Below are 21,080 nucleotides of genomic sequence, written 5' to 3' on the forward strand. Positions count from 1 at the left end.
CTTCCTTTTCCAATGCTCTTCCATTTATCTCACAACAAACAAAATTGAACAAGTGATCTATACTCAGACCCTCTATTTCTTCATGATACTTTTCTTCTTTATTCTTTACAATCTATCTTCTGACTCTATCCTGTCATTGAAACTTTTCACTTCCTTACCATATCTGCTTTGTAATATTTTTTCTAATTTTTAAAGTATATTTTATTGATTTTGCTATTACAGTTGTCCCAGTTTTTTCTGCTTTGCCTCCCTCTGCCTGGTACCTTTCTTCCCTCCAGCAATCCCCCCCACATATTTCATGTCCATGGGTCATGCATGTAAGTTCTTTGGCTTCTCCATTTCCTATACCATTCTTAATATCTCCGTCTATTTTGTACTAACCAGTTATGCTTCTTGATCCCTGCATCTTTTCCCCATTCTCCATCTTCCCTCTTCCCACTGACAACCCTCCATATGATCTCCATAATTATGGTTCTGTTCTTGTTCTAGTTGTTTACTTTGTTTGTTTGTTAGATTTATTTGTTGATACTTATGAATTTATTATCATTTTACAGTTTATAGTTTTAACTTTATGCTTCTTAAATGTGTCCCTTTAACATTTCATATAATAATGGCTTGGTGATAATAAATTCCTTTAGCTTTGCCTTGTCTGAAAAGCAGTTTATCTGCTCTTCCATTCTAAATGATAGCTTCGCTGGATAGAGTAATCTTGGTTGTAGGCCTTTGCTTCTCATCACTTTGAATACATCTTGCCAATCCTTTCTTGCCTGCAAAGTCTCTTTTGAGAAATCAGCTGACAGTCTTATGGGAACTCCTTTGTAGATAACTTCTATTCTCTTGCTGCTTTTAAGATTCTCTCTTTATCTTTAATCTTTGGTATTTGAATTACAGTGTGTCTTGGTGTGGTCCTCCTTGGGTCTAGCTTGTTTGGAACCCTATGCTTCCTGGATTTGTATGTCTCTTTCCTTCACTAAATTTGGGAAGTTTTCCTTTATTATTTTTTCACATAAGTTTTCAATTTCTTGCTCTTCTTCTTCTCCTTCTGGCACCCCTAGATTTGAATGTTGGTATGTTTAAAGTTGTCCCAGAGGTTCCTAAGCCTCTCCTCATTTTTTCAATTCTTGTTTCTTCATTCTTTACTGGTTGACTTTTTGTTTTTTTCTTATATTACATATTGTTGATTTGAACCCTGGTTTCATGTGAATTTTTCTACATTTCACTTAGTGTAACCTTAACTTATTCCCTTATATGTTTGCTGAACTCAATCACATCTGTCAAGTCTGTGAGCATCACTATCAACAGTACTTTGAACTCTGCATCTGTTACATTGGCTATCTCTTCATTGCTTAGTTCTCCCACTGGAACCTTGATCTGTTCCCTCTTTTGGGCCATACTTCCCTGTATCCTCAACCTGACAGCCTCCTCTGCTTGCCTCTGTGTCTTAGGTAGAACTGTTGCAATTGTTATTTTATAAGGGGTGGAGCCTTAGGTATTCAGCGGTGTAGAGCCACCCGTTTCACCATCTTGTGGAACTGTACATGGGGGAGGGGTTTGAGAGGGAACAATACCACTTGCTCAGCACTCACCGTTTTCCCCATCACTTCACCCACTTCCCGCCTGTGACTGGCACCCTCTAGCTGTTGCCCTAGTATTGGTTCCCAGTGTGGGTGGGTTTGCAGACATTTTATGACTGCGGTCCTCTAAACAGACTCTCATGAGAGGTGGGAAGTTTCTTCCACCACCCCAACCCCCACTGGTTTTCAGAAGCAATGTGGCTTTATTTCCCCAGCACTGGAACTGAGAACTATGAGGTCTGGCCTGGGACTTAGATCATTCCCCAGGTGTCCCTTTCAACTTTTACAATCTGTGACTGCTCTGTTCTTTACAACGGCCAGCCACAGCCACTGCCTTGCTGCCACCACCACTGCTGCTACCACAACCACCACACTGCATCTGCTCTGCCCCAGCTCCACTTATCCTACTTGTTTGTATGAGTATTGCTTCTTTATATCTTTGTTTGTTGGACTTCCATGAAGTTCAAATTTCTTGTGGTTCTGGTTGTTTTTTGTTTTGAGATAGACGTAGTCCTTCTTATGGTTGTGGAAGGAGGAAAATTGTGTCTCCTTATGCCTCCATTTTGGCCGCATATCTTTTCTAATTTGATGCTGTTTCCATTTATGCCTCTTCCAACTCTCTCCCAATTCTCCTCCTACCTCTCTCACTCTGCTGAGACCCTATGTGTGCACCACTCTCTAACTGTGGGTGCATCTCCTAGGCTCAGTCTCCTGCAATTTTCTCACCATCATCTATCCTTCAATGATCTTGTCCATTCTCATGTCCTCACTATCTTCTTCGTGTAGAAAACTCCCAGACTAACATATCAACCTGTCCTTTCCCAGAAGCTCTGTCCTACAGAACATTGTTACATCAAAGTGAAAGATTCCATCAATACATTGTTTTAGAACACACTACATTCAATATCTTCACCAAACTAGTGTTTTTGTAATTTATTGAGTGTCTTTCCATCTCCCCACACTCCAGGGCTGAAACTTCAGAATCATGTTTGACATATCTTTTCTCAACTTTTGTCTTTGTGTCTCCTCTATCAGCTTTACATCAAGGTCTATGAATTCTTCTTTCACAATATCTATTAAATTCACCACATCCAGCAATTCTCAGACCCACTACCACACCTTGTCAAAGGACTATTTTCTTGGTTCTTATCACCACACATGGACATTTCTATACTTTCTTAATAGAGCTCCCTGCCATGAGCCTCTTTTTCTGAATCCATCTTACTTAATAAGAAGAGATTAATTTTCCTAAATATAAGTTTCATCATTCTGTGGTTCAGAATTCTTCAGTAATTCTATTTTATTGAAAAAAAAATTATATCCTCAGCTTTACACTTAATGACTCATCCATGGATCCAGTCTCTTTATGTATCTGATGCTATGTGTTCCTCTTTCCTGACATGAGCTTTCGGTTCTAGTCTCCTGTTTGGCCCTAGGATATAACCACAACCCCTTACAGCATGATGCCTCTGCTTCACAAATTCAAATCTTATCATTTTTTAAGGACCAGACTGAGTCTCACATCCTCCATGAAGTATTTTTTAGGTATATATTATTTCCTGCCCAGGAAATAATCCAATTAAACAATGAAGTCATCAGGTTTCACAAAATCACAGGTAACTCAGTGGCATTATTTTTTATTATACCTTTTGCTGTGGCTATTATTATGTCTTTGCTCAGACTCTCTCTCCTCACCTATATCAAACCTTCTCTCCTTTTTCTTCCTACCATATCATATCTAATGTTCAAGAACCACCGTAAGTCTCTTTTCCCCTTTCAAGTTCATAATAATTTCTTTCTCCTCTGACTCATGTGATGTGTCCCTGACTATAGTGAATACTTTCAGAAGTTTGGACCATGTCTTAGGCCTCTTTGTATTCCTTAGAGAACCTAGCCAGGGGCTTTCAGTCACTGCTTAATATAGTTGTTGGCTATATTTCTTGAAGTGGATCCATCAAATACACATAGAAAAAGAAATATTTCTAGTATGGTCCTTATAGCAGGAGAAATTTGAGAATGGAAATGAAATATTTACCTGGTTTTGGCATAGAATTCATTAGAATGTCCAATAACTTCTGTTTTTTAAAACTCTTTACTTGTGACACATAATGTATTGCTGATTTTCCACTAAAATCACAGAGTTTAGGATCTCTAGGAAAAATAGAATGAACACCAAAGATTATTTAGTTAAATCTGTTGAAAAAAATGAATATGGAAGGAAAAACATTGACATCAAATAAACAGAAGTAATCATATGTAGTTTGGGGATAATGACTTCAAAATACATGATATAGTGACAATTTTTCCAGATTTTTAAATAAAAGGAATATGCTATATATTTTATTCCCACTCTCATTCTTAAAACATCCTAATTTTGCAGAAAAGTTTTGCACAAAATTTTCATAACTCTTTAGTGATATATAAATTAAGCAAATATGAAAACATCTTGATAAGCATTATCTTACCATTCCAAATAGTTGACTTCATTTTTTTTCTTTCCAATGTTTTAGCTAAGTGTTTACTTTCTTGATGTATATTTTTTCTAATGCTAACACAAAATTCTTTTATCATTCAAAACAGAAGAATGGCATAGAATCTCTCTTTAAAATTAAGCTTACTTCATAGGTTCTCGGTTGAGTGGAGTGACAGTGTCATAAAATTCCTGTCTGCATGGTCTTTTCATTTCCCTTAGCTTTGCCCTGTGGTTGTTGAACCCAACTGGCTGATCTTAGGGCTCCTTGAAACAGCACTAATATCCTCTCTAACCTGTACTGAATCCTAGGATTAGACATCAATTCAAAGAGATCCAGAGGGTAAATGATGAGAACCCTATCGACAGATTATGATGAGGGAAACAATGCTAAAACTTCACTAGTCATGTTATGGAACAAGGAGAGAGTTTATCATGGTCTTTGATCTAACACCTTTGAATTTGAATCTATTGTTACAGGACCAGGTGGCAATATTCTATTATGGCCTTTTCTCCACCAAAGGTCATGATTCAAAAGAAATAACATAAAATCAAGGCTCAGGAGACTGCCACTACCTTGATATGTTGCCTTAAGCAAGTCACTTAACTTGTTGGAGCCTCAGTTTGTTTGTCTGCCTTGATGGTGTTTCTCCAGGTGCTGTCCCTATGTGTCCTGTATTCTGGACCCCACTCTAGGACTGCTGAACACCACCGCTGGGGTGGTATCCAGTAACCTCAATTTTTAACAATCTCCTTACTGGTTTCTCAACACCAAATTCTGAGGTAGCTTCAAACTTCCATCTTCAACCTCTTATTCTACCTGATACTTTTAAAACAGCTCACATTCTCGATTATACTTTTCTTTTTGAACCTCCTTTTTCTCTTTCTTTCTTTCTTTTTTTTTCTTCAAAACAAAATCCATATGAAAGAGTTTGGGCCATCTGTTCTTATTTGATGACAATGTATCTAGGTAACAAGCAGCATTAAGAAACTGAAATTCTAACACGAGAGACTGTTTGTTAACCTTCTAATTTTTTTTTTAGTTAAGTGTTTACTTGTCTCCTCCTAAAGAGCATGTTGGTGTGTAGTAGTTTTTAGATAACCTCAAATCATTACTATATATTGCTTTTGATAATGGAAAATGCTTGCCGAAATTAGTAACATCTTGGGAGTAGGGAGTTACATACTAAAGAATCATCTGACATTCCCAGTGACTACCAAAAGAACAAGTATTTAAACCAATAAAACAAAAGACCAATGTAATAAGAATAATAGATAGCAACATCTAACATATGTATATCACTTTGCAACTGCAAAATCCCTTTTATGAACATGTGTGTGCATTTAGTATATCTAATTTTTAAAATCTAAATGACTTCTCTAAATAAGAATGGCACATGTGCCCTTCCCCTGGCGTTGTCTGACCATTCATACTCACGCGTGATGCCCAAGGAGCTCAGACAGGACCTCCACAGGTCTGTAGGCTGTTAGCATGTCCAGACTGTCAAATAGATCCACGTCTCTCACAGCCAACATCAGAGGGGTCAAGCCATGTTGGTTTGGGAAATTTACATCTAGGAACTCTTCAGATGCCTTTAAAAATGTGAAGCTTTATTTCCATTATGTTTTTCTGAATGTCTATTTACACTAATCTTTGTATTTTCATTGTTTGGCCAAATTCTTTTTTTAACTTTAATACATTCTTTTTCGATATGTATATTGAGAAGGAGCTGATGAATTGAAAGACCACAGGCCTGAGAGGCAGATGAACCTGGGTTTGAATTTTAGCTTTTTAAGTTGGTTATTTAACCTCCCTGATAAGGTTATATCAAGGACACGCTGTTAAAAGGTGATTAAACCACCCTGATAAAATAAGGGACACTACCAGTTAAACAGTGAATAATTTTCATTTGGGACATAATTATACTAAAAAATGATATTTATCTAAGAGTACAATTTAATTGAGTGTTCTGTATTTTATTTGCAAAATCTGGTAACCCTACTCGTTGACCTTCAGTGTCCTCAGCTTTAAAGTAGAAATAAAAGAGTTTTCTCTGCAGGGTTGTTTTGATGACTGGAGAGTAGAGTGTCTGGCACATGCTCAATAAACATTTGTGGAATGAATGACTAACAATAATGAGACCATTCATATAACTGTATTTATATAATCAAATGGTGGAAATATAAATGTTGGTTGTTATTTTAATGTTATAAATTAATTAATTTTTAAATTTTGGATTAATTCAAAACTGAAAAGCTACTGAAAGGCAAAATTATCAAAATTGTTTATTTCGTAGACCAAAGTAACTCACTAATTTTCATCTGTTTCACTTTATGCTATGTTAATATAGTCAGTGTCTCAACCTCAGTTTCACCAGGGACAAACAACAGATAATGATAGTACCTCATAGGGGTGCTGTGGGAATTAATTAGTTTAGCATTTTTTTCAGTCTCTGAAAAGAAACCACCTCTTATATCAATGTTTATTATTAGTTAGAACCAACATGCAAGTTTTGAGCTGAGAATAGTCTTACAATAGCACATTAATTCCAGCATTTGTTGATTAAACTCTGGATGCAGTTATAGATACTAGTTTCTTAAAACTCTGCTGCCAGTCTTTAGGGGTAAAAAATGTGGTCACAAAAATAGACATTGGATTACAACTGTTGCCATTGAAATAAAACTTGCTGTCTTTCAAAAATATTCTAAGCTGGAATTCATGAACTATGACAATTTTAGACTATTATTTAACATAACAAAAAAAAACGTAGAGTTCTTTGGATGTTGTATATTTTCTTGAACTCTAGGTGATTAGAATACCATTCTCTTTTTCTTTACCTATTTGTGTCTCTACCATAAGGGAATGGAAGAAACAGTTTCCTAGCAGCAATTTATTTCCTTTCAGATAGAAGGTCATGTAATCTGACAGAATCTCTAAAGGTAAATGCCAAGAGTAGGCAGTGGCTACCAATAATTAATGTGCTTGGTTATGTATATGGTTTTGCAAGTTACACCAGAAAAGAGTATCATTGGGTAGAAAATCTAAACAGGAAGATCAATACCCTAAGAGGAAGAGATTTTAAAAAAGTATCCTCTTAATTCCTTTAGTAACAACTAAATATTATGCAAAACAGGCTCTCTGATTCCCTTTTCAGGATAAAGATAATAACTGCAACTAGTCCAAAGGGATCTAAACAGCAATTGTACAAATGGAAGTGATGTCAAGGGAACGCTTCTGAGGAAGTTGACAGTAGTCCTCTAGGGGCATCCTGGGAGCACATCATTTCCCAGGGGTGCCATGCAACTTCTAGCATCCAGCTGGAGGAAGGTGGAAGTAGGCTGATGCTTTGTTCTTTTATCTTGTTTTTCACTCCAGTGTCCTGTTTGATCATGTTTCTTTCTCATGTTTCCTGCCTGAAACTTGCTGATACTGCATTTTGAGAGAATTTATTTTTCTTTAAAAGGAGTCATATGTAGTCTGTCCCTTCTTACCACCCACCAACCCACCTACCCGAAGGCAGAAGTAAACATCAATTGGACTGACCAACAATTGTTGAAGTTGTTCAAGATCACCTTGCCATGAACTTTGTAGAAGTTGCATTTGGGGAGTCTGGGTTCCATTGGTGGCCAAGAGTTGTCTTTGGACATCACAATTAGCCACATGGGCTGCAGTTTGATTGTTGTAATTGCAAAGGGTGATATCTGCTCCCTTTTCCAGAAGAAAGCCAACAACCTGAAATGCCACAATATTCTTACTTAGCATTTTTGAGTACCAATAGTGTCTTCAGGGTTGAGTAGGAAACTTACTTAGAGGTGGTTTTGATTTATGATATAGGAAAACAGAATAAAAGAAGTATAAAAATGAAGAACTGATTTGGAAGCAGGTGATTGCTATTTGCCTTTCTTAAATTTGGGAAACAAAAATTTCCCTGATGTGAATGGTTTGAGGATACTATGGTTTTTCTTTTTAACTAGAAGTCTGTGAGTATTTTATTCAAATTACACTGGAAAAGAGCATCTATGGGTAGAAAATCTAAACAGGAAGATCGATACCCTAAGAAAGCATTTAAAAAATATATCCTCTTAATTCCTTTAGTCACAACTAAATATTAAGCCCACATAAAATATTCAAGTACTATTAGTATGATCTGTAGTTTACAGTATCAAACCCCAAAATTCAGGCTTATAGATTATTGAATGTTACAAATATTTCTAGGGAAAGAATAAATTCTATTCAAAATGTTGAAGGCATAATTTATTCAACAAACATGGATTGAGTGACTAGTGTATTTGTCAAGAACTGTATTTGGTGTTGAGACCCCAATAACAAACAAGACAGATGACCATGCTTTAAGGCATTTACAATCTAGTGAGGAACAGAAATGCATAAAAAGGCAATTGCAACACAGTGTGATATATGCAATGATAGGGTAAATATAGAAAGCTGGGGGTGGGGCACTTAGAAGAAACCAAAAGCTGTCTTACAGGGACTGGGAAGACTTCTTGGAGAAAGTGATGTCTAAGTTGAGAACTGCAATGTCAGGCTCAGTCAACTAGGCAAAGACTGCTGCGAAAGATTGTTCAGGCAAATGATATAGTGTGAACAAAGTACGGTGAATTCTATGGACAGAATTATGTTTCCTAAAAATCCATATGTTGAAGCCCTAAGCTACAGTGTAATTGTATTTGGAGAGAGGGTTCCTAGAAAGTAATTAAGTTTAAATAAGATTATAAGGATAGGGCCCTGATCTAACAGGATTTGTAAAGAAAAGACATCCCCCTCCTCCTTCTTCCTCTTCTTTCTTACTCTTTCTCTCTCTCCCTCCCTCTGTCAAGTCAGGATACAGAGATAAGTTGGCCCTCTTCAAATCAGGAGGAGACCTCTAACCAGAGACCAAATCAGCCAGAACCTTGATCTTTGACTTCCCAGCCTCCAGAAATATGAAGAAGTAAATTTCTGTTGTTTGAGATATCCGAACTATGGTATGTTTGTTATGGGAGCCCAAACTAATACATTGGATAAAATGACAAATACCATTCAAAGCTCTAGAAGGAGTTATGCATGGTTGGAGCTCAGGATGGGGTTAGGAAAAGTAAGAAATGTGATGAAGTCACCAGTAGCTAAATTGAAAGGCTTTGCCAACTCCTTTTAGGAATTAGAATTATAATCTCCGGGGAAATGAGAAGCCAGTAAAAAAATTTAAGCAGAGAAATGACATGATCAGATAAGTATTTTTTAAAAAATCACTCTGGCTGCTAAAATAGGTTGAGGTGGGGAAGAGTGGGATTCAGGAAACCAATGAGATCCTGGAGATATAGTGGTGACTGAATAAGGGAAGTGGCAGTGGACATGGATGTCTGAGGGTATAATCCAGGGACAGTTAGCAGGCAGAGATGATTAAATGTGGGAGCTGAAGGTGAGCCAGAAATCAAGAATAACTCCCAGGTATCTGATTCCAGTCCCTTTTTGTCTATATTCCCTACTGCCATTGCATACCAGACCACCATGTTCTCTTACCTGAAACAATCCAACAACCTTCTAATAGGTCTCTTATTGTCAGATACCTTTGTATGAAACTCATTACAATAGCTAGAATCAAAAAAGTCAAATAACAGTATGTGTTGGCAAGGATGTGGAGACATTGGAACCATTATACAATGCTGTAAATGATGCAGCCACTTTGGAAAACAATATGGCAGTTCCTCAAATGATTAAACAAACAGTTATCATATGAGCCAGCTGCTCTACTCCCAGGAATGTTAGGAGTAGAATGAAAGAGAAATAAAAACATGACCATGCCAAAACTTGTATAAAAATGTTTATAGCAACATTATCCACAGTAACAAAAACATGAAAACAACCCAAATTTCCATCAATGGACAAATGGATTAGTAAAAGGTGGTATATCCATATAAAGGAATATTATTCAGCTATAAAGAAGAATGAAGTACTGAGACATGCTACAACATGGATGAACCCTGAAAACAGCATGCTAAGTGAAATAAGCCAACCACAAAGACCACATACTGTATGACTCCATTCATATGAAAGTCCAGAATAAAAAACAGGGAGAGAAAGAAAGTAGATAGTGGTTGCTTAGGGATAGGGCAGGGAGAGGGAAGAAAAATAAGGAGTACTGGCCGAAGGTTATTGGGTTTCTTTTTTGTTTGTCTCTTGGGGGTGGGAGGATGAAGGGTTCTTTTTGGGGTGATGAAATGCTTTAAAGATGGCTGTGGTGATGCTTGCACCCTCATGTCAATCTTCAAATGGGTGAATTGTATGGTATATTAATTATATCTCAATAAAGTTGTTTTGAAAAATTTTGAATGCCTTTGTGGCCCTGAATAACCTGGACCCTGCCTTTCTTTCCAGCCTCATCCTGTTCCATTCTTCCCCTTCCCTCTTCAAGCTCCAGTGACCTTTCTATACCTCAAATATGCAAGTTCTTCCCAACCAAGAGCCTTTGTCTCTGCTGTCACCTCTGCCCCAACTGCTCTTAAGATGACATCCTTTATCATTACTTTAGTTTTAGCATAGATGTAACCACAACAGTGAGAACTTTCTTGGCCACCTTAGCAAAAAAGGATGCATTCTATTGGTTACTTCAAAGCACTAATAGCAATTTGTAATTTAATTAAGTGTTTTTTGTTTTCTTTTTATTGTGTTTCTCCTTCATTAGAATGTGAGTTCACAAGGGGAAGAGACCTTATTACATGAATAAATATTTTGTGAATGAGTAAATAATTTAAGATAAAAAAATGGTGATGCTGTTTAATGAAACATTGATGCTGGTGTTCCTCAGGAGAATTAGATTAGGGGAGAAAAATGAAGATAACCTGAACATGCTGTGTTTAAGATGTTTGTTACATATAACTGGAGAGATACAGTTGGAAGCAGCCCTGGCTGGTTTGGCTCAGTGGATTGAGCGTCGGCCTGCGAGCTAAGTGTCGCTGGTTCGATCTTCCAGTCAGGGCACATCAGAGAAGGAAAACTCTTGACTCCAAAAAACCTCCGCTGCCTTGCGGCATACCTCTTCAGGGGAAAGGCTAAGGGAGTAAACCCCGACAGAAAATCCGGAGCCGGAGTCCCTAAGGCGGTTTGACGTTGTAGTCAACACCGGCAACTCCTGCGGCGCACCTGAAGCCAAGCTGTATTGACTCCGTCTTTCCCTTGGACCCTTCAGCTGCGAAGAGAGGGGGGGTCTGCTGCATGGGCAACAGCAGACCCTCCATATCACCCTGCCCAGGCTCTGTAGCTTCAGCTCCACTGGAGAGGACACTCCAGAGTCATCGCAAGATGTCGATTCAACACGGGAGGAGACAGATACCGGGTCACTCCTGAGTCGGACTGCACAGCCATTCTCGGCGATGCAGATAGACTCTTGAGAAGCTACACCATCGTCTCTCGAGACGGACGGCTGATGACGACGACGACGACGACGACGACAGTTGGAAGCTCACAGAGCTGTGGGCTGAGTTTCAGAATTAGGAGCCATCTCCATATTATTGAGGAAAAATGATATTTAATGGATGAAAACAAAGATTCCATACATGAGGTTGGGAAGATGTTGCCAGGGAGGTAGGAGAAAAAAAACAAAAAGAAGTCAATGGAAGAAAGCATTTCAAGAAAAATTGGTGTCCAATGCTGTTAAAAGCTGTAAGTAACCAGGGACATTACAGGTCATGAACATTCTTCAAAATGCTGTTGAACGACAATTCTCCGGAAACTCCAGAAATTTGGTTTCTGTAGGTCTTGTGAGCAGAAGCACTGACTAATTTGTTTTGGACTATGTTTTTAAAGATGGTTGTATAGTGAACAACCTTGGAAAACAGAGATAGTGTCTCCCTCTGAAGCATTGGGAAGACTTCTTTATTGGCTATTATAAAAGACTCAGGTTTCCTAAATTCAAGGTTCCTTTCTTATAATCCAACCCACGGTGTGTGCAGGTATCACCTCTTCATGTTGCCCTCTGGAAATTAGGGCCCAGGGAACTGAAGCTAGTGCTGACTGTTACTATTAAGAATAACAGACTATTACTTTTCTCTGACCCAGGAGTCTTGTGTCTTCTGCCAGATTCGGAATCTGTGGCAGGCTAACTTATAGATGCATAAAAGGAAAAACCTCAGATATTTCGCAACTGATAAATTTTGCAAAAGATGAGGTGATGAGAAAAAACAGTAATGGCAGAGGAAGAGTGAGGGCTTCATTGGCTAATTGATGGGATTTAAGGAAAGTTCATGGGAAATGGTAACAAATATGTTTACCAAATTGTATGGTAGGTTAGACTATAAATGATCCTCCACTTTATTTATTTATTTTTTAAAGTATATTTTATTTATTATCTTGTTACAGTAGTCCCATTTTTTTCCCTTTGCTCCCCTCCACTCAGTACTCCCCTTCCCTCCAGCAATCCCACCCCACTTTCATGTCCATGCGTTGTGCATATAAGTTCTTTGGCTTCACCCTTTCTTATATTATTCTTAACTTCCCCTTATCTATTTTGTACCAACTGATTATGCTTCTTAATCTCTGCACCATTTTCCCATTTCTCCCCCTCCCCCATCCCAGTTGATAACCCTCCAAATGATCCTTTTACCTATGATTCTGTTCCTATTCTGGTTTGCTTAGTTGGATTTTGTTTTTCTTTTTTAGATTCAGTTGTTGGTAGTTGTGAGTTTATTGTCATTTTAATGTTCATAGTTCTGATCTTCTTTTTCTTAAGGAAGTCCCTTTAACATTTCATATAATAATGGCTTGGTGATGATGAACTCCTTTAGCTTTACCTTGTCTGGGAAGCACTTTATCTGCCCTTCCATTCTAAATGATAGCTTTGCTGGATATAGTAATCTTGGTTGTAGGTCCTTGCTTTTCATCATTTTGGATACTTCTTGCCTGCAAAATGTCTTTTGAGAAATCAGCTGACAGTCTTATAGGCACCCCTTTGTAGGTAACTCTCTATTTTTTTCTTGCTGCTTTTAATATTCTCTCTTTATCCTTAACCTTTGGCATTTGAATTATGATGTGTCTTGGTGTGGTCCTTCTTGGGTCTAGCTTGTTTGGAACTCTCTGTGCTTTCTGGACTTGTATGTCTCTTTCCTTTGCCAAATTTGGCAAGTTTTCCTTCATTATATTTTCACGTAAGCTTTCAATTTCTTGCTCTTCCTCTTTTCCTTCTGGAACCTCTATGATTTGAATGTTGGCTTGTTTAAAGTTGTCCCAGAGGTTCTTAAGCCTCTCCTCATTTTTTTTTTTTTTTTTACTCTTGTTTCCTCAGTCTGTACTGGTTGACTTTTTTTTTTTCTTCCCTATGTTCCAAATGATTGATTTGAAATCTGGTTTCCTTCCCTTCACCATTGGTTTTGTGTGGATTTTTCTCATTTTATTTAGAATAGCTTTCACTTCTTCCCTTATGCATTTGCCATACTTAAGCATATCTGTCAAGCCTGTGAGCATCTTTATCACCAGTGTTTTGAACTCTATGTCTATTAGGTTGGCTATCTCCTCCTTGTTTGTTCTCCCACTGGAACCTTGATTCATTCCCTCTTTTGGGCCATACTTCTCTGTCTCCTCATCTTGACAGGCTCCTGTGTTTGTTTGCCTCTGTGTCTTAGGTAGAGCTGTTGCACCTGTTATGTTGTAAGGGGCGGAGCCTTAGGTATTCATCAGTAGGGGAGACCTGTTTCACTATGTTGTGGTGCTGTATGTGGGGGAGGGGTCTGAGAGGGAACAATGCCGTTTGCTCAGCACTGGCCTCCTTTCCAGGCACATCTTTCACTTCCATATGAAACTGGCGCCTCTCTTGTTGTTGCCCTGGCCATCGTTCCCAGAGTGGGTGGGTCTGCAGATATTCTAGGAATGTGGGGGCCCTTTAAACAAGCGGGCTCTGCTGAGAGACTGGAAGTTTCTTTTTCCACCTCAACCCCCACTGGTTTGCACAGTCAGAAGCAATGAGGTTTTATTTTCCTCGGCACTGGAACCATGAGCTGCAGTCTGGTTTTGTGGTGAGAGCACCCCCCAGGTGTCCCCCCCTACTTTATAAAATGTGTGACTGCACTTTCAGCCCGCCTGTCGCTGCCACCGCTGCTGCCATCATCACACTGCGTCCTCTCTGCCCAGGGTCCACCCCTCCTACCTGTCTGGATGGGTATTTCTTCTTTATATCTTTGTTTGTTAGACTTCCATGCAGTCTAGTTTTTTGGTTGTCTCTAGTTTTGAGGTAGTTGTATTCCTTCTTAGTTGTCGAGGGAGACACATGAGTCTGTCTAGGACTCCATCTTGTCTGGAAGTCCCACTTTATTGGCTATACATGACTGTTTAAGAAACTAAGCAGGAAAGTAGTTATAGGCTATGCATCAGGAAATAAGTTTAAAACAGTCATTTCCTGTTTTTGATCATTCTTCTGTGGGTTGTGTCTTCCTCACCAATCTGGCAGTCAGCCTCAAATTCATGCCATGTAGCAAATAATGCCAAGATTGCCCTGGGTGGGCAGAAGACAACAGTTACAGAGATTCATATTTTCACTGAGGATGGAAGTAGGAAAATTCATGACTGAAACAATAAAAACCCAGGCAAACTTTGAACTTTGGCTGTTTCATTTAGAATCTGGATGGTAAGATGCATAATTATTGTTAAGGAAAAGTGATAATAGTTATCTTGCAGCTCAGCCTTTCCTGCTGACAGCCTTAGATCCATTTAATGATTAAGGTAAAGCCTCAAAATTATTTTTGCAGTGGGTTTTCACTACTTTAAGAGAAGTTTGGTTCTCTTGGGAGATTTTTCTGAGATGACAAATTCTCGTGGTAAACTATAGCTGAGGCATTAACTAGTGTTCAGGTTCTTGCTGACCTGGGTACAGTGACAAGGAAGGTGACTCAATGGGGAAAGAGAAATGGACACAAAGAAATCTAGACAAATTCTTATGATTATCCCCACTGCCCTGGAAAAGTCCTTTGGATCTTATGTTAAAATCAGGTGAAAATTTAAGAGATGTTATCATGACAGTGAGTCAACAAATAATTCATATTTATATAAAATCCTTTAAAAACATTAAGGGCCTGCTGTGAAAGTTAAGCCTGAGTCAACCGAACGCTTCAAATCTGAAGCTCCAGTCAGCAAGCCATTGAGTGGCCCTTGCTGGAAGCTTAAATAGATAGTGTCAGTAATAATTCCTTTGTCACCTGATATAGGGCTATAAATGGACTAAAAACATTGAGAGTTCATTTAGTGGAGTAACAAGAAGCCTCCATGTTCCTGGGAACCAAAAGTAAATGTGTCTTTTTTATTGGTCTGTAACCACCCTTTTTCTCCATGGTCCTAACCTCTCCCCAGTCCCCAGTACCTCAACCTCATCTGCTTTAAGGAAAAATAACATTAGAAGTGGGGCCAGAGATATACTATCTTCTAAGAGGACTGAAGATCATGGCCACTCATGTGAGTATGTTGGTAAACTTTGGGGAGGGAAGAGACTCAAACATTAATGGCTCTCTTAAAGTCATATTGCTTGCTTCCCAGACCCTTGGGGCAAGTGAGTGTCCGAATTCAGCTAATTGGGTTTCAACATGGTTTGCAGTGTGGAAGGAAAGCTAATGTGGCTATGTGGGTGGTGCCCTTTGGGTCAATTCAATGTACTATGGTTGCAACTTCTATATCTGAATCTGTAATAGAAATTAATGTACTGTAAGTGTATACTTCCCAATCCCATTAAGTGTCAGGAAGGATTCTTCTGATCATAATGAGTTACTATGTAGAGAAGTGCTAGTATCTTTGGAGTCCCCAACCCTTTTGAGTCTCTGACTGATAATTTTATCAATTGGGGAGCCTCTTGCAAAGAGAGGCAGACTCCACCCTGAGGCACCCCTTGTAGATTTGAACTTGTTGTCTCCCTGACATGTCTAATAAATACATCACTTTTGAAAAGTGGATATTAGCTTGCTAGTGGCTATTTTCAAAACTGAACTCATTATGCATGGAGACCTTATGACCCTCAGGCCCAATACAGGGGTGAGCAAAAGTAGGTTTACAATTGTTTCTATGAAAAAGACATGCAAATTATGATTATTGAAATAACATTAGTAACTCAAAACAATGTTACTTACAATTTTAAACCTAATTTTGCCAACCCTTGTCCCCTGTATTCCCATTTTGTGGTGAGTCAACTTGGACTCAATGACTAACATGGTGGGAAAGACCCAACAGGCCTTGCTTGTCACATGGAAATGATATATTTAAGAAAGCTGCCAGCCTGGCCACATTGGCATCTTTGCTTTATATGAAAAAGTGGTATCTTTTCCTTTGGGGGAAATTTTATCCCCTACTTCACCACCCCGAAGCAAGGCTATTGGCTCAAGAGAATTTCACAAGGGTTCCCATAAATTCATGGGCCTTGGTAACTGATGGTTCAGCTGAGCTGAAACCCAATGGCATGCACTGGACTGTTGCAGCTAGTCAGCCTCTGTGTCAGGGGTGCAGAATTGATAATGAACATGGCTGCTGTACTCAATGGGGAAAACTGAGGGCTCTCCTCATAGCTCTGGCCACTACTCTCCTTGATGAACCCTCTTATATTTTTACTGATTCTTGGGCAGCTGCCAATGGCCTAGCTGTTAGTCTGCCACTTGGAAAATTATATACTGAAAGATTAAAATTATAGACTGGCAGATTAAAATTATAGACCAACATGTCTCTTTAAGGCCATGAACTACAAAAACAAATTGTCTAGGTGAGCTCATGTAGAAACCCATGGCAAGGATCTGTTCTATGATGGATAGACTGAATGAAACTATTGATTGACCCTGCTGCCTGAACCCATTATAAGCAGACATGGCAATACAGCCACCAATGTGGACTGGGCACAAAATAAAAAACTCCATGTTACTGATATAGGGGTGAAGTTGCAGTTACTAAAATGGGACACATAGACTTTGTGTTGGTGGAAGGAGAGAAACAATTCTGCTACCTAAAGAGAGAAAATCCTTGACACCATAAGGTACAGGGGAAGGAAGGACATTAATGACCTTTGTGCTTTAGAACCACCCTCGTGAAAGAAAATATACTGGTGTGGCTCTCTAAAACTGTTACAAGCACCTTAAATGTAACTGACTGCTGGGTCTGCCAGATAGCCCAATCATGATCTGATTGCCAATTCCCTTAGACTAACCAAGAAGTCTATTAACAACAGTGGCCAACAGCCCCAGACCGTGCACCAACCAACACCTCCAGATTATTCCTACTCCCGTTCCTGTAGCCATCATTCACTCATTCTATAGGGTGAATGAATACTACTAGGCTATTGGCACAGACCAACAGTACTGATAATCCTCTCAAATCAAGGACCAGACTCTACTATTCAGACTGAATCAGGAATCTTCAGCCTACCATCCAGCTGAGAGGCTACATGGAGGCGCCGTCAACTTGTGCCTTCTTAAAAATGTAGGTTCCACTTGGGGAGCCCAACAACTGTAAATACCATCTCCCCCACCCACCCACTAAGGGAAAACACTTGTGCAGAAACTTGGCATTAACTTCCATCTCTCCTGAAAACATGGTGACTTATGCCTTAGGGGTGGTCATAAGAGACCTTCAACTCTTTAAGGAAATAGATGATATAGCTTCGGAGCTCTCCTTAAAATGAAGATACCATTGGTTATTTGAAGGAGCTTCCAGCAGGACAGCTGACTTGTCACTTGTGTATCCCTTATGAATAATTATTTCAAAGACAGGAGTCATACAATTAGAAAAAGTAGGATAAACTTTGTCTCTGAGTTTAGTTGAAGTTATCGATAATACCACTTCATTCAGATCAGCAGTCAAGTCACTGGCCAGGGTGGTTATGGATGATAGAATTTCCCTAGACTTCCTCCTTGCAGGCCAAGGTGAAGTCTGCAATGGCTAACACATGCTACTGCACCTGGGTTGATGCCTCAAACCAAATGAGATGATCAATAGATGAACTTAAGGAGAAAGCCACCTGGTTTTCTAGGGTAAGATCCTGATGGTTTATGGGATTTGTTCAAGCAGCAGGATGAGGGTAGCTTCAACCATGCCATCAAGGGTTCTGGCATGGTTGAAGCTACCCTACAGTATGGCCTCATTCTGCTGCTTGGAGTCCTATAGAGTAGTTTTAATTGAATGTCATATGATACAAATTGATGAATTTGGTCCCAGCCCCTGTTGATCATATTAGCTAGAGTGACTAGGAGAGTGGTACATTCATGCGAAAATTCACCAGAAACCAAGACAATGTAGAAATGAAGGGTAGATATTTTTAAGAGACAAGTCTCCCTGAGTCTCTTACATTTGTAGAAGTCGAATGAGCAGAAGCACCGACTGTCTTTGCCCCAGACTCTCTTTTCAAGCTTATTTGTGTAGTTTTTGTACAGTTTGCATAGTGAGTAGCCTTAAATAGAGATAATATCTCCTTCTGGAGCAAAGAGTAAGAATCCTTAATGCCCATTATAAAATATCTGTCTTCCATAAATTTAGGGTTCCTCTCCTGCAATCTAATCCCTTATGAGTAAGGGTCATCTGGTCCTCTTCCTATCATCCTCTGGGAATTAGGAACTGAAATAAAACTGATAATTCTATGGCAAATGCTATTGTTTCTGACCCTGTTTTGTTTCTTATGACAAAAATGCAAGAAATTGTGCCAGGCTAACTTGTTAGCTTGCAAGTAGAGTAAAACCTCAGATTTTCCATAGTTATTGACAGAGGTCTGCAAGTGAAGAGGCCTGAAAGAGGAACGAAAATGGCTGGAGGAGGATGTGGGGGTCAATAGAGGTGTTTGTTTATTTATGTGTCATCAAAAGGAAGAATCTAAGTATATTAACTGCAAATGGAAAATAACATCACTGTTAGCAATAACATAAATATGGAAACCACACACCTGTATATCAAAGTAAGATAGACAGTTAAGTTGTGGCATAAATAGAATACTAAATAGCAGTAAAAATGCTATTGAAATGGAGGAATCTCAAGAACATAATAATGAAGCAAGTTACAGAGAAAACACATGCAATGCAAGTCTGTTTTTATCAAGTTCAAAAACAGGAAAAGTAAACAATGAATTATTTAGGAATATATGCAGAATTGTCAAAACTAAGGAAACCATTAACTCAAAATTTAAGATAATACAATTCAGGAGGAGCATAAAAAGAGATTTTGAGGCATGGCTGTGTTCTGATTTTTGGCTTGAATGGTGGGTACAGGGTGTTAGTCTCATTTTTTTAAAAGAGTTGAACATACATGTTTCTTTTTTTTTAGCACATGTATTAATATTTTAGAATTTGTTTAAAAGGTATTAATACAAAAGAATCAGAAGAGAAAAAGAGCTAAGAATTAGTCAAGGGAGAGACTAATTGAAGTGGCCAGTCAGGGTTAAGGATTCCCTTGCATTTATATTCCCAAGAACTTGTAGAGTCACTGACCTGTGCAACTGAATGAAATTTGTCTTTTTCACTAGCATTTCCCCATTCTAAGCCCTTTTCTATTCCACCTATAGCTCCCTTCTTGCTTACCATCCTCAATTCCAAATCTCATATGTTATGACTTTGACCTGCATTCTTAAAAAGTATCTTGTAAGTTCCCACACACAATGATATACATGATTGATAAGACCCAAAGGGATTGTTCATTCATTAGTTTCTCCATTAAACACGTCTTTATTGAACATCTAGGTATGTCAAACACTCTAGCTGGATATATAGCTAGAACAAAGAGGACAATATACTGTCCTTTGATGTCTTACTATTATTTATTTTTTCCTTCCTCCCTGTCAGGGTTATATACATCTGTTAGAGCAGGAAACAAAATTTTAGGTCTGATGGGGCTGAGGGTGGGGAGTGGAAAGGAGGAAATAACTCAAGCTCCTTTATGTTGTCCAACGAGACCATAAGCTCCTCAAGAGTGACATCTGTGTTTGACCTAACTTTGTATCCAATCTAAAGTCTAGTAATCTAATGACTGAATAAGGGAATAAATCAAGATGGTAACTGTCTAGATTATTTAGGGTCTCCTAGTTCTCCCTTCAGTTGCCTCTCACCTCCTCATTCCCACTTCTACCCCTGCTTTGTGCCTTCAGACAGTCTTTCATGGAGGTGGGTGATAGTGCCATTCCCCAAGCATCTCATCTTGGAACCCTTAGCTAGAAGAACATCCATGGGCCCCAAACACCACATCTTACCTCTGATAAATTTTCTTCTGCTGCAGTAATGAGAGCTGTATTCCCAGTCTTTGGATGCTGAAAGTCGAGGTTTCCAAGGATGGAATGGACTTTAGTAATACGGTCACAGATGAGTTCCACATCACCTCTTGAAACTACTTCCAGGAAATCATGAATCAGTTTATTTTTATTCATCTTGCTTACTCTATATAATTGCTTTTAAGAAAAAATAAATGATTTAATTAAATGAGAGAAAACAAAGCAGTGAGTGATTCAAATGTAAAAAAGTCTGTCTTTAGTTCCCCTGTTTCCTTCTTTTTTGTGTAAAATATTATAACAATTTTAAAGACAACTTTAAAAAGAAGAAAACCCCATAATCCCACCAATATTGGTTATTTGTACATATACAAGGTAAGACAAAAGTAGGTTTACTGTTGTTCATATGAAAAATAATACAATAATTAGTAAGTAATAATACAAGAATGAACTATGTTTCACATACGCACAACTGTAAACCTACTATCACTTTTCAAGATCTGCTGTGGTACAGGAGAAGAAAGGATGAATCAACACCAGAATGGAAAGAACACAAGTTTTAGAGCCTGACAGACCCCAATTCAAATCCCTTCTGTACAGATTATTGACTATGTAACCTTGAGCATGTCATTCAACTTCTCTGAACTTTATTTTCTCATCTTGAAAATGGAAATTATATTCCCCCTTTCAAATGGTTGGTGAGGATCTGAAATACTATATGCAAAGGGTTGGCTCATTCTATTGGTGAAAATTCTTGTAGGATTTTATTTTCTTTAGTGTTGTTATTAAAGTTCTTATATTATTTTCTTTTTGCAAGTCCAATCTTCCCTACAATACTGTAAA

General features: G+C 38.5%; 1 protein-coding gene across 5 annotated transcripts in view; it reads right to left on the reverse strand.

The window, feature by feature from the left end:
• MAP3K19 (mitogen-activated protein kinase kinase kinase 19) overlaps positions 1–20,399 on the reverse strand; it is a 78,552-nt gene extending 58,153 nt beyond the window's left edge. For 3 of the 5 annotated variants that reach the window (XM_090267073.1, XM_090267080.1, XM_090267066.1), the window contains exon 1: positions 3,610–3,631. In XM_090267073.1, the coding sequence (XP_090123199.1) occupies positions 3,610–3,631 (22 nt within the window). Of the gene's footprint in view, positions 1–3,609; positions 3,726–5,482; positions 5,638–7,588; positions 7,778–20,222 lie in introns of those variants that run through there. The other 2 variants (XM_090267058.1, XM_090267049.1) reach the window with 2 other exon arrangements.
• Positions 20,400–21,080: the final 681 nt, after the last annotated feature.

The sequence above is a fragment of the Furipterus horrens genome, unplaced genomic scaffold (genome assembly GCF_987537825.1).
Source record: "Furipterus horrens unplaced genomic scaffold, mFurHor1.1.pri manual_scaffold_1, whole genome shotgun sequence".
NCBI lineage: Eukaryota > Metazoa > Chordata > Mammalia > Chiroptera > Furipteridae > Furipterus > Furipterus horrens.